General features: G+C 43.6%; 3 protein-coding genes across 3 annotated transcripts in view; 1 reads left to right on the top strand and 2 right to left on the bottom strand.

Moving 5' to 3' along the window:
• The window catches only part of LOC309564428 (uncharacterized protein), a gene marked incomplete at its 3' end in the record, with an annotated part of 637,385 nt that overhangs the window by 449,617 nt on the left and 174,536 nt on the right, over nt 1-13,232 (top strand).
• Nucleotides 1-13,232, bottom strand: part of LOC309563890 (uncharacterized protein) — a 180,276-nt gene that overhangs the window by 108,228 nt on the left and 58,816 nt on the right. The window lies entirely within an intron of this gene.
• LOC309563892 (uncharacterized protein) overlaps nt 1-13,232 on the bottom strand; it is a gene marked incomplete at its 5' end in the record, with an annotated part of 28,672 nt that overhangs the window by 10,867 nt on the left and 4,573 nt on the right. Inside the window, 3 exons of the mRNA XM_082268527.1 lie at nt 28-931; nt 2,900-2,956; nt 11,836-11,900. Of these exons, the coding sequence (XP_082124653.1) occupies nt 28-931; nt 2,900-2,956; nt 11,836-11,900 (1,026 nt within the window). The remainder of the gene's footprint in view (nt 1-27; nt 932-2,899; nt 2,957-11,835; nt 11,901-13,232) is intronic.

The following is a 13,232-nucleotide window of genomic DNA, read 5'->3' on the forward strand; positions in this document are numbered from 1 at the left end:
TGTGGTTTTACCACTAGCAATGCTCGCCCATATGAGATTTCTGGTGTCTAAGAAGGAAACTTTTGTACAAAAAACACTTCCCACACTCTGAACATGAAAAAGGACGATCACCGGTGTGATATTTCATGTGTTGCCAAAGGTCTTCTATATAAGTAAAAGATTTCCCGCACTCTGAACATGAATAGGGACGCTCCTCTGCATGAACTCTCTGATGTTTCTGAAGTACACTTTTGTAAGAAAAGCATTTCCCGCACTCCGTACATGAAAAGGGACGCTCACCTGTGTGAATTCTCTGGTGTGCAAGTAGGTTCACTATCTTAATGAAACATTGCCCGCACTCTGAACATAAAAAGGGGCGCTCACCTGTGTGAGTCATCTGGTGTATAAGAAGCCCTCCTTTTTGAGTGAAAGATTTCCCGCACTCAGAACATGGAAAAGGACGCTCCCCTGTGTGAATTCTGTGGTGTGTAAGTAGAAGTTCTTTCTTAGTGAAACATTTCCCACACTCTAAACACGAGTAGGGGCGCTCGCCTGTGTGAGTTCTCTGATGTCTAAGAAGTATACTTTTGTAGAAAAAACATTTCCCGCACTCGGAACATGAAAAAGGGCGCTCATCTTTATGACTTCTCTGGTGTGTTACAAGTGCTGCTCTGTGACTGAAACATCTCCCGCACTCTGAACATGAGAAAGAATGCTCATCCGTGTGAATCCTCTGGTGTCTAAGAAGTATGCCTTTCTCCGTAAAACATTTCCCGCACTCTTGACATAAAAAAGGACGCTCACCCGTGTGAGTTCTCTGGTGTATGAGAAGTGCACTTTCCCTAAAAAAATGTTTCCCGCATTCTGAACATGAATAGGGACGCTCACCTGTGTGAATTCTTTTGTGTCTAAGAAGGTTTTTTTTCTGAGTGAAACATTTCCCACACTCTGAACATGACAATGAATTCTCTCCTGTATGAACCCCTTTATGATCTAAAGAAGATTCCCTGAGATGATATGGTTTCCCGCACCCGTCTGCACTGTCAGATATCAGAGGACTATGTGAAGTATCAGGAGATTCCTCAGAATTAGACATATTCAATGATCTCCTCCAATGGTGAGGTCTGTCATGTATATTATGAGGAACGGGATTTACTTCTGGAGAAGATGCCATGTCATTATCTTCTGTAGTCACATCTTCCTCCGATGTCCTTCTATTCCCACCACAGAGTCCGTCTGTCAGAGGACCAATTAAAAACAAAATTATAAGTATTTTTTTCAGGAGTCAAATGTTGGTTGAGCATTTCAAAGTTCAAAAGAGATCTAACAAGGAACTGGGTGCAATCACAACACCAAACTATGACAACTAACCAGATCAATGATACCACCCAACCAAACATCAGCAAGTAATAGTGTGAAAGGTCCATCTCCATTCCTCAATATAACGTCATGTTCCCAACAAATGAGGAGGAGATACTGTACACCATATGAAAGGTCCATCTCCATTCCTCAATATAACGTCATGTTCCCAACAAATGAGGAGGAGATACTGTACACCATATGAAAGGTCCATCTCCATTCCTCAATATAACGTCATGTTCCCAACAAATGAGGAGGAGATACTGTACACCATATGAAAGGTCCATCTCCGTTCCTCAATACAATGTCATCTTCCCAACAAATGAGGAGGAGATACTGTACACCATATGAAAGATCCATCTCCATTCCTCAATATAACGTCATGTTCCCAACAAATGAGGAGGAGATACTGTACTGAAAGGTCCATCTCCATTCCTCAATATAACGTCATGTTCCCAACAAATGAGGAGGAGATACTGTACACCATATGAAAGGCCCATCTCCATTCCTCAATATAACGTCATGTTCCCAACAAATGAGGAGGAGATACTGTACACCATATGAAAGGTCCATCTCCATTCCTCAATATAGCGTACTAATTCTACATTTATATTGTTGTGAATGAGGTGAAAACACTTGTTGAGTACTGGCAGCAATCAATTTATGATTTTCTACTTTATTTAGATTTATTTCTTTGCGCTGATTCAAATACAACATTTATGCAAGCAAAATAAAAACCAAAATTTTAGCTTGCACATGATTGGATGATAGAAATCAGCAAGAACTTCCCCTCTTTTCAGATCTTCCCCTCAGATTTAGCGTGACTGCACCTCCAAGTGCACAGTGGATTTGCCTTTAGTAAATCAACCCCATTACATTGAGGAATGGAGATGGACCTTTTTATATGATGTACAGAATCTCCTCCTCATTTGTTGGGAACATGACGTTATATTGAGGAATGGAGATGGACCTTTCATATGGTGTACAGTATCTCCTCCTCATTTGTTGGGAACATGACGTTATATTGAGGAATGGAGATGGACCTTTCATATGGTGTACAGTATCTCCTCCTCATTTGTTGGGAACATGACATTATATTGGGGAATAGAGATGGACCTTTCATATGGTGTACAGTATCTCCTCCTCATTTGTTGGGAACATGACATTATATTGAGGAATGGAGATGGCCTTTATATATGGTGTACAGCATCTCCACCTCATTTTTTGGGTTCATGACGTTAAATTGAGGAATGGAGATGGACCTTTCATATGGTGTACAGTATCTCCTCCTCATTTGTTGGGAACATGACGTTATATTGAGGAATGGAGATGGACCTTTCATATGGTGTACAATATCTTCATGCAAAAAAAAGGTAAACAAAAGAAATAGGCTTTTAAGATTGAGAAGATGGAAGGTGGTTTTGGGGTGTGTAGGCCAGATCTATATCATTTTTGCATTTAGTGATGGTTATTTACCTGAGCTGATATCTGGAGAAGTTTCTTCCTCTTTAACTGCGTCCATCATCCCAACCTCCTCTGTAAACTGCTGATCACCCCTCACATACGTCTCTTCTTCCTTTTTTATAACCTCAATTTTTATATTAATCAGATCTTCATCCTAAACAAACAAAATGGCAGAAAATAATATTTTTAAAACTAAACTTTAATACATAGATGAATGTTATCTCTTAAGGTCTGTGGGAACACTTTGGTACATGCTCAGTTCAATCTACCTGATGATGGTGAGGGATGGTGTGATCTTCCTGTGTGGAATCCCGGGAATACAGAGGACGGGGACATCTCTCTGGTGGGTTCCCATTACTGGATCCATCTGTAGGAAACACACACACTGACTGAATACATTGTTTCTATGTGTTTATCAGATGATGGGGGATCTAGGTGGATCCTCCGTACTGCTCTCTCCTTTACAATAAAGTCTCCTCTTACCCGGTGATGTGAGGGGCGGCTGATTCTCCATCATGACGTCCTTGTAGAGATCCTTGTGTCCTTCTAAATACTCCCACTCCTCCATGGAGAAATAGACAGTGACATCCTGACACCTTATAGGAACCTGACACACACAATGATACAGTCACCATCCAGACACATCCCTTGTCTGTTACTGGATAATGTCCAACAACTTTGGAATTGACAGAGGCTTTCCTGTTCTCCTCCTCCCCTTTCTGGCAGGGTCCTGATGGAGAAGGGGGAAGTGTTGGATGAGGGAAAACAACATGCGATCAGGTGGAGGAGTGGGGGACAGCTGTGTTTTATGGAGGTGAAGAGTGAAGGTCAGCAGTGTTAAGGGATGGGAGACAGCAATGTTAGATGGAGGTTGAAGAATGGGGGACAGCGGTGTTAGATGAAGGTGAAAAACGGGGGACAGCAGTGTTAGAGGGGAGGTGAGGAATGTGGGACAGCAGTGTTAGATGAGGGGTGAAGAACAGGGGACAGTAGTGGTAGACGGAGGTGAAGAACGGGGAAAGCAGTGCTAGATGGGGGGGGGGGTGATGAATGAGGGACAGCGATGGTAGATTGGGGGGGGTGAGGAATGGGGGACAGCAGTATTAGATGGAGGTGAAGAATGGGGGAACAGCAGTGTTAAAGGAGTGGGTGAAGAATAGGGGACAACCGTGTTACATGCAGGGTGAAGAATGGGGGGGGGGGGGGGCAGTAGTGTTAGATGGAGGTAAAGAACAGGAAGCAACAGTGTTAAGTGGAAGTGAAGAACAACGGGGGACAGCAGTGTTAAATAGAAGGGAAGAACGGGAAACAGCAGTGTTAGATGGTGGGTGAGGAACGGGGGACAGTAGTGTTAGATGGAGGTAAAAAATGGGGGACAACAGTGTTAAGTGGAGGTGAAGAATGGGGGACAGCAGTGTTAGATGGTGGTGAAGAATGGGGGACAGCAGTGTTAGATGGTGGTGAAGAATGGGGGACAGCAGTGTTAGATGGTGGTGAAGAATGGGGGACAGCAGTGTTAGATGGGGGGTGAGGAATGGGGAACAGCAGTGCTAGATGACGATGAAGAATGGGGGACAGCAGGCTTAGATGGGGGGGGGGGGACAGTGGTGTTAGATGGGGGATGAGGAGCGGGAACAGAGGTGTAAGCTGGGGGCAGGCAGCTGTGTCTGGCAGAGTATAGATGGCACAGTGGAGGTTTTGCTGGCATAGAGACTGTGGGCTTCCCGGTCATCCATTACACACAGATCTGGGGGCCCAGTTGGTATTAAGGCAGAGGGCAGAGGACGAGAGTAATGTTAGTAATGGTGATAGAGAAAAGCTATATAGAAAAAAGACTATCTCTGCGAATTTATAACAGATGAAAAGCACCACGTCCCTAGTAAATATTGTAACGTGAAAGATTTTCTTGGGGGTGCCACAAGGGGGACTTTTCAGTTGGGGTGCTTAGGTATTCATTTTGCTTTTTTACTATAAATAAATTTTCTTTAGTTTTACTTTATATATCAATGAATACCTAAGCACCCCAACTGAAAAGTCCCCCTTGTGGCACCCCCAAGAAAATCTTTCACGTTACGATAGAGAAAAGCTGCTGAATATTTCTAGGCATAAGTGTCCAGGTTTGCGTCTCGCTCAGATAGATTGTGGGTAATCTGTCTTCGTCTGGTGGGGGCGCTACAGAGGATCTAGGGGAAGTTTTGCTGTTGTTACCCCTGGCTGTGAGAAAACATGCTGTGCGTTTTACTTAGCTTTTTTTACCGGGGGGACCAGAAACAGAATCTGAGTGTTATTTGATCCTCTATTTCTGTTCCCCAAGAGGCAAAACAGAAGGAGGAAAATTTCTTTATGTAGTTAAAGATTTTAAATAGAAAATAATATCTTATTACCTCCTCTGCTGCCACTTCCAGCTACGTCTCCTTTCGACTTATCGCTTGCCGATACTTCCTATTTATACTTGACATCACTTCCTTTCTTTCATAGAGACTTCCTGTTTCTACCTTTTGCAGTCCTCTTTAAACCTACATCACTTCCTGTTTATACTTACATCACTTCCTGTCTTTACCTCATATCACTTCCTGTCTCTGCATTCTACGTGAGAGAAGTCAGATCACCACAACCTGGTGGACCATAATTGGGTTTTTGTACTTAGCCTACTGTAAGGGATTAGCTCGGTGGTAGGCGTATGGGTGACCCCTTTGGGGGTGCGTTTTCACAGAGAGATAGCCGAGCAGAGGTTGAAAACAAGACTGATTTATTCATGCAATTTACTTCACATAATTGCAAGCGTCAAAACAGCCAAAATAAAATAAAAGACAAAATAAATCCTTGCCTCTGTGGGCGGCTACCTTCTCACGCTGGAACCTACCTAAGAAGTCTTCCCAACCTACTGTTGGGCCGACACTGCTGATCCTACAGCAGACACTCAAATGTCCATTTGTTTGCTTTTCACACAGCACAAACATTGTCCATTGAACATGTCCCTTTGTTTTCTTTCACACAGCACATGTTCATTTATAACAGGATCCTTTACTCTTCACACTCTTCACATGGAACACTTTGTCTTCTCACCTTTGAGACGTCTTCACTCGTGGTTACCCTCCTTAGCTTCACATCGCTGTAGGGGGTCTTCTCCCATGCTCACCAGCTTGTCGGGAGGCACACATCCGACTGTCCCCCTCTCCCAGCCCACACGGCGACAGGCCGCAGCAGTCCTTCTCCCATGCCCACACGGCGTCGGGAGGTACACGTATGTCTGTCCTCCTCTTCCCAGCTCACACAGCGACAGGAGGCAGCACTCAATAGATTTTCTCTGGACAAATTATAGAGTCCTTGATCTCCTCATTCTGAACAGCTGAATGGTTTTCAACTTCCTGCTGGCTCTCTCTGCAGCCAACACCCTATAGTATCAGTGAACTTTCAAAGCAGGTGGGAATGTGTCTCCTCTCAGTGACTACATTCCCAGATTTACCTGACTTCCTGTCACATACCCCCCCCTCTTGTTTCAACCCTAGGGTTGGGACACATATTTCCAGGCACGCATGTGTCAGGCACTGCTGACTCACTGATAAGCCTCCTATTTGATTTGATATTCAGTTTATATTTCTTGCCAAACTCTTCACAGAAGTAGTCAACCAGAACATCATCAACTTTCCTTACACCAACATAGGGGTTAAAGGCAACAACACAGTTGAACCCAGCGATCTGGGTGGTATCCATTATAGACCTCCTCTCTGCATCAGTGAAGAAGCATGGAACTGCAACACATTCTTTTACAGGTTTCTTCAATGCACTTTCTGCTGAACTATTTGACCGCTCAAGGTCACCTAGTTCTTTTTCTCTATCTGAATTCCACATGGAATGCATCTCAAGATCACGATCAAACTTCTGCCACCCGTCTTTCACCAGTTCCATTTTGGAAACACTCCCTGAAAGGCACTTATTCATTTGCTTCACGTTTTCACCAACAGCCTTAGTTTTCCCCACTAGGTTTTCAGCCTGAACTGAGAAATCATCACATTTCTTACTCAGCTCCTTTGTTTGCTGAAGCTCTAATGATACATTTTCCAATGCTTGAAGTTTTTGAAGGAACGGTTTATTCCAAAGGGGTGATTCAAGCCACATGTCATCACATTTCTGAGGCTCACTCAGGACAGACCCCAAAACACTGATCCTTTTAAAAACTGCATCAGGCACACTATCCCCTCTTTGGGACAGATCCTCTGTTGCCTGGAATTCCTCTTCCAGTTCCTGCAACGGAATCTTCATCTCTTCTACTTGCTGTTCTAAGGCTCGCTTAGACTTTTCTAGCTCCTGAACTCTTTTCACAACATCATCCTTGGAGCTGACCAATTCTTCCATTTCTGTACGCAGCTGTTTGTTAACACTTTCTAGTTCAGCCTTACACTCTAGAGCTTCCTCCAAAGAGCGAGCCAAGAACAGGGCTTTGCTCTCGTTATCACGCACCTCCGTTTCTGCACGGGCGCGTTCTTCTGCATATTTTGCAGACACAGTCTTCTCTTCACCAAGCATCTGATCAAACTTCTTTTTCACATCTTCAACACACTGTAATGAACCAACGCTTTCTTCCATGCGTTTTTTCATATCCGCTATCTGAGCTTGCAATGTTGCGACTTGCTCTGATAGGTTTTTCTTTGCTTCCGCCTCCTCTTTTAATTGTTCCAGGAAGCCATTTTTCTCATCTTCCATTTGTTTGAGCTTTGTGCTAAAACTCAGCCTTTGACACCTCTCTTCCTGTAAGAGTTCCTGCGTGTCTTGCAGCTGCGATTCCAAGATAGAAAAATCTTCCGCAATTTCTCTAGATTTGCTGTCTGCTTGAGAAAGCTGATTTGTAACATTGTCCAACTCAACCTGCAGTCGGTTTGCCTTCTCTGACAGCTTAGCACACAATCGGTCACCTTCTGACACCTTGACTTGCGATTCCAGAAGCTGTGCCTCTACTTTTTCCCTCTTATGTTCACAATCTTCTTTTCCCTGCATAAGAGCCTTCACCTCATTGGCTAGCATCTGGGAATAAGAATGTAATTCTGCCACACAGGCTTCTTTCTCCTTTAACTGCTGCTGGACACGTTGGGCTTCCCCTTTCCAACTTTCACAGTCCGCACGCCATTCATTTACCACATTGCTTAAAGTAGTGAGCTCATACACAGTACTCAGTAATTTAGCCTCTCTTTCACTTTTCTCTTTGTCGCTGAGAGACAATGTCGCTTTCAGAGCAACATTCTGTTCCTGCGACTCCTGCAGGTCTATTTTTGTAACTTCCAAACACTGAAGACTTTTTTCCAGCTGATTACGCAACTCCAACATATCAGCCATACTTTGCTTCTGCAAAGTCTGAATTTCACTTTCCTTTTCCATGAGGATGGTATCTTTCTCCATTATAGTCTCTCTGCGTTTTTGCAACTCGACCAAAAGAAGAGCAGTGGATTCTTCCCACTGTAACACATGAGACTTGAGTAGTTCATTCATTTCCTGCAAGTTTCTATGCTCCATTTTAAGCAATTCCAAGGCTTGTTCCTTTTCTTCCATTTTCCGTTGCAAGGCATCCAATTCAGCCCTGCACACATACTCGGTTTCTTCCAAACCGATGGCCTCCATTGGCTGCTGGCGTCTCTGTTTCCAGCCTGCCATGCTCTCTTGGTGAGCCTTTTGCTGAGCTGCAAAGCTCCGCTGAAAATCCGCATTTGCCTGCTGTTGAGCTGCATTTGCTTGCTGTTGAGCTGCATTTGATATAATCAGATGTTTCAACATCTCCTCCATTTTGAGTTTACTTTTCATCTGAGCACACTGCGTCTCCATAGCAGTTTCATCAGTGTTGCTAGGGACAACAACCTTCCTCTTTAGTAGACTCTCTTTAGGCATGGATGGGGCTGGTTCAGACGGCAACATCCCCTCCATCCATAGAATCCGGTCTCTCATTTCATCTATCTTTGCATTCTTCAGGCGTTTTGAACGCCCCATCTTCAATAACTCCACAAACAAATTTTTCACAGTCCAGCAAAAAATTTTCAGACCACTGTCTCTTTAACACATGTAGTTGTTCTCTCTCTTGCAAGATCTCTTTTCCTGCGCACACAGTTTGTGCAGTCACTTGCACCAGACACAACAAAGTTCATCAAATAATTTTGAGACCGCTGTCTCTTTAAAACACTTTTTATTTTTTTCTGTCAGGATCTTCTCTCCTGCACACATAGATTGTGCAATCTCATGCACCAGATAAAGTTCATCAAACATTTGCACTTCCTTGCAGGGATCTCTGTTTATGCCCGCATCCTCCACCATATGTAAGGGATTAGCTCGGTGGTAGGCGTATGGGTGACCCCTTTGGGGGTGCGTTTTCACAGAGAGATAGCCGAGCAGAGGTTGAAAACAAGACTGATTTATTCATGCAATTTACTTCACATAATTGCAAGCGTCAAAACAGCCAAAATAAAATAAAAGACAAAATAAATCCTTGCCTCTGTGGGCGGCTACCTTCTCACGCTGGAACCTACCTAAGAAGTCTTCCCAACCTACTGTTGGGCCGACACTGCTGATCCTACAGCAGACACTCAAATGTCCATTTGTTTGCTTTTCACACAGCACAAACATTGTCCATTGAACATGTCCCTTTGTTTTCTTTCACACAGCACATGTTCATTTATAACAGGATCCTTTACTCTTCACACTCTTCACATGGAACACTTTGTCTTCTCACCTTTGAGACGTCTTCACTCGTGGTTACCCTCCTTAGCTTCACATCGCTGTAGGGGGTCTTCTCCCATGCTCACCAGCTTGTCGGGAGGCACACATCCGACTGTCCCCCTCTCCCAGCCCACACGGCGACAGGCGGCAGCAGTCCTTCTCCCATGCCCACACGGCGTCGGGAGGTACACGTATGTCTGTCCTCCTCTTCCCAGCTCACACAGCGACAGGAGGCAGCACTCAATAGATTTTCTCTGGACAAATTATAGAGTCCTTGATCTCCTCATTCTGAACAGCTGAATGGTTTTCAACTTCCTGCTGGCTCTCTCTGCAGCCAACACCCTATAGTATCAGTGAACTTTCAAAGCAGGTGGGAATGTGTCTCCTCTCAGTGACTACATTCCCAGATTTACCTGACTTCCTGTCACACTACCTAAGGTGATTGTAGTGATTAGTTCCTCGCAGCAAAACAATTGAGTACGGTCCATGATACTTTGGTTATTTGCTCTAATGTCGGGTACACACTATAAGAAAATCGGGCGAACGATCGTCCAATTTTCCTTGTTGTTTCACAGCAAATCGAAACCGATGAACAAAAATTCATACGACAAAGGCTTTTTTTTTTAATGTTGTTTATTGTTTCTGATCATGGGCGGTCTTTCTTTTCTGATTATTTCTTGCAGGAAAATCATATGAAAACGATACACATTCAATGAAAATGTTCCCATACGAGAAAAATTTTGGAGTTTGTCCCTTCGTACCAAAAGTTGGAATCGGCTGTCAAAAGTTAAATACACACTCTATGAAAATCGTACGAAAGTTCTTTGGATGAAAATTCTCGCCCGATTTTCTTATAGTGTGTACGAGCCTTAACGGGTACATTTTCAGGCCTGGGTTTTGGGGTGTTCCCTTTATCTTGGTCCGTGCAGTGCCGATACACAAAGCTTTAGCAAAATGTGAAGAACAACAATCTCTGGTTAAAGGAGACACACACATAAAGTAATTAAAGTGAGAAAGTTGGTAAGGAAAGGAGAGGGCAATGGAATGAGAGGACTTGTTCACACTTGCTTTGGTCTGTAGACATGTGCAGATGTTTTGTTACCAATCGAAATTCCAACAAGACTTGCGTTATTCAGAGATTCAGAATCTCCAAATCACAATAGTAACAAAATTTCAACAAATCCGAAACAAATTATAATGAAAACAACAAATTAATTTGTTTCATTCAGGTGACACAATGCCATAGTTTTGGCCTTTTGTTAACCACTGCCAGCCCAAGCCTATTTCGGCATTCCTCTCCTACATGTAAAAATCATTTTTTTTTTTTGCTAGAAAATTACTCAGAACCCCCAAACATTATATATGGTTTTGCATGTGGGGATGGGGGCGCTTTAATTATTATTTTTTTTTTTATTGTTTATTTTACTTTTTTTTTTATTTTGACACTTTCCCTTTACATTTTTTTAAATCACTTTTATTCCTAGTACAAGGAATGTAGACATCCCTTGTAATAGGAATAGGGCATGACAGGTCCTCTTTATGGGGGGATCGGGGGTCTAAAAGTCCTCACATCTCTCCTCTAGGCTGGTAAACCTAACATAAAAAAAACAAAAAAACCCCACAATCTCGGCTTCCCAGTCGAAGAAATGGTAGTGTTTACATCTGCCGGGGCCAGACGTGACATCATAACAATGCGCCCCGCCTTTGAAGGTCACAGAGATTACCTGGGGACCATCTGGTAAACAGCCGACGCTGGCCGATTCATTCTCCGGCTCACCGTTTGCACGGGCCAGCCGGTAGAAGCACCAGAGGGTGGCGAGAGGGGCGGAACGTCCCCTCCCACCACCTGAAAAACAATCAAGTGGCTGAATAGCCGCTATGATTGTTTTTATGGTAAAGGTAATCACTGGCAGAAAAAGAAGATATCTGAATGATGCCTGCAGCTACACCCATCATCTAGATATCTCAACTCAAAGTCCAGGACATCATATAACGTCCTTGGGCGGGAAGTGTTTAAAGCATCCGAAATAATTTAACAACATAACGAATGACCGTAATTTATTTGGATCCATTCATTTTTAAGGAATCAGCTTAAATAGTAAGTGGAAACCCTTTCCACGGCCTTAGCTCAGTGAACTAGACCTTGGTAGACTAGTGCCCCAGACAGGTTGCAAGGTAGGGTCTGCCAAAAAGAATAATGTTTTCGAGTGGGCCTCCAATGGCTTGTCAATGTGGTCCTTAAACACAAGGGCATCCTCCACAGGGATCGTCGAGGCTTTAAGAAGGGATACTACCGGATCCACATCGTGGGAAGTCCACTTTCAGGTATCTTACAGCTCCATAAAGCTTGACAGCAAACAGCAGGTGCACCAGAATGGTCTTGGGGACCTTAAAGGAGCCTAGAATAGGATCAACACTGGTAAAAGCTGCAGGCGGATCCTCAAGCTTTAAGGAGATGGAAAGCACACCAATAGGAGCTGAGACAGTCTCTAATCTGTGAGTATTGGCAGTGACCTGTGACTCGTTAGATGGAGAATCGCCAGTTAATTACTAAAATATTCTGTATTTCTGGCCAAAATTTCTTTGTTTGCCAGTGTCCAAATTCTCCTGTAGGTCTTAGTAACCCAAAAGGACTTAAGAGACTCAACATTAGACAATGGACGTGTGATGGGTACTATTGGGCTGCTTGCCAATGTCCAAATCCTCCTGTTGGTCTCAGTAACCCAAAAGGACTTAAGAGAATCAACGTTGAACAATGGACATGGGATGGGTTCCACTGGGCTGCTTGCCAGTGTCCAAATCCTCCTGTAGGTCTCAGTAACCCAAAAGGACTTAAGAGACTCAACATTAGACAATGGACGTGGGATGGGTACTACTAAGCTGCTTGCCAGTGTCCAAATCCTCCTGTAGGTCTCAGTAACCCAAAAAGACTTGCGAGACTCAACATTACGGTAGACAAGCGACGTGGGATGGGTTCTACTAAGGTGCTTGCCAGTGTTCAAATCCTCCTGTAGGTCTTAGTAACCCAAAAGGACGTAAGAGGCTCAACATTATAAAATGGACTTGGGATGGGTTCTGCTAAGCTGCTTGCCAGTGTCCAAATCTTCCTGTAGGTCTCAGTAACCCAAAAAGACTTACGAGACTCAACATTATAAAATGGACATGGGATGGGTTCCACTGGGCTGCTTGCCAGTGTCTAAATCCTCCTGTAGGTCTCAGTAACACAAAAATACTTACGAGACTCAACATTATAAAATGGACATGGGATGGGTTCTACTAAGCTGCTTGTCAGTTTCCAAATCCTCCTGTAGGTCTCAGTAACCCAAAAAGACTTACGAGACAACATTAGAAAATGGACGTGGGATGGGTTCTACTAAGCTGCTTGCCGGTGTCCAAATCCTCCTGTTGGTCTCAGTAACCCAAAAAGACTTATGAGACTAAACATTAGAAAATGGACGTGGGATGGGTTCTACTGGGCTGTTTGCCAGTGTCCAAATTCTCCTGTAGGTCTCAGTAACCCAAAAATCTCTGAATTACCGTGTCCCTCAATGAACGAAAAAAATACATTGTAGTTATGGAAGAAAATGGAAGAGACACTTATAAAGATACTCAAATATAATTGGTACAGTCACTGTGACAATGACGGGACTATTCACGACACTGCAATACTCTGTGATGATGATGACCTCTATATCACTGATAAAGAACATAAATGTGAAATTATGGAGCCA

Source organism: Pelophylax lessonae, assembly GCF_965119305.1.
Source record: "Pelophylax lessonae genome assembly, chromosome: 9".
Taxonomy (NCBI): Eukaryota; Metazoa; Chordata; class Amphibia; order Anura; family Ranidae; genus Pelophylax; species Pelophylax lessonae.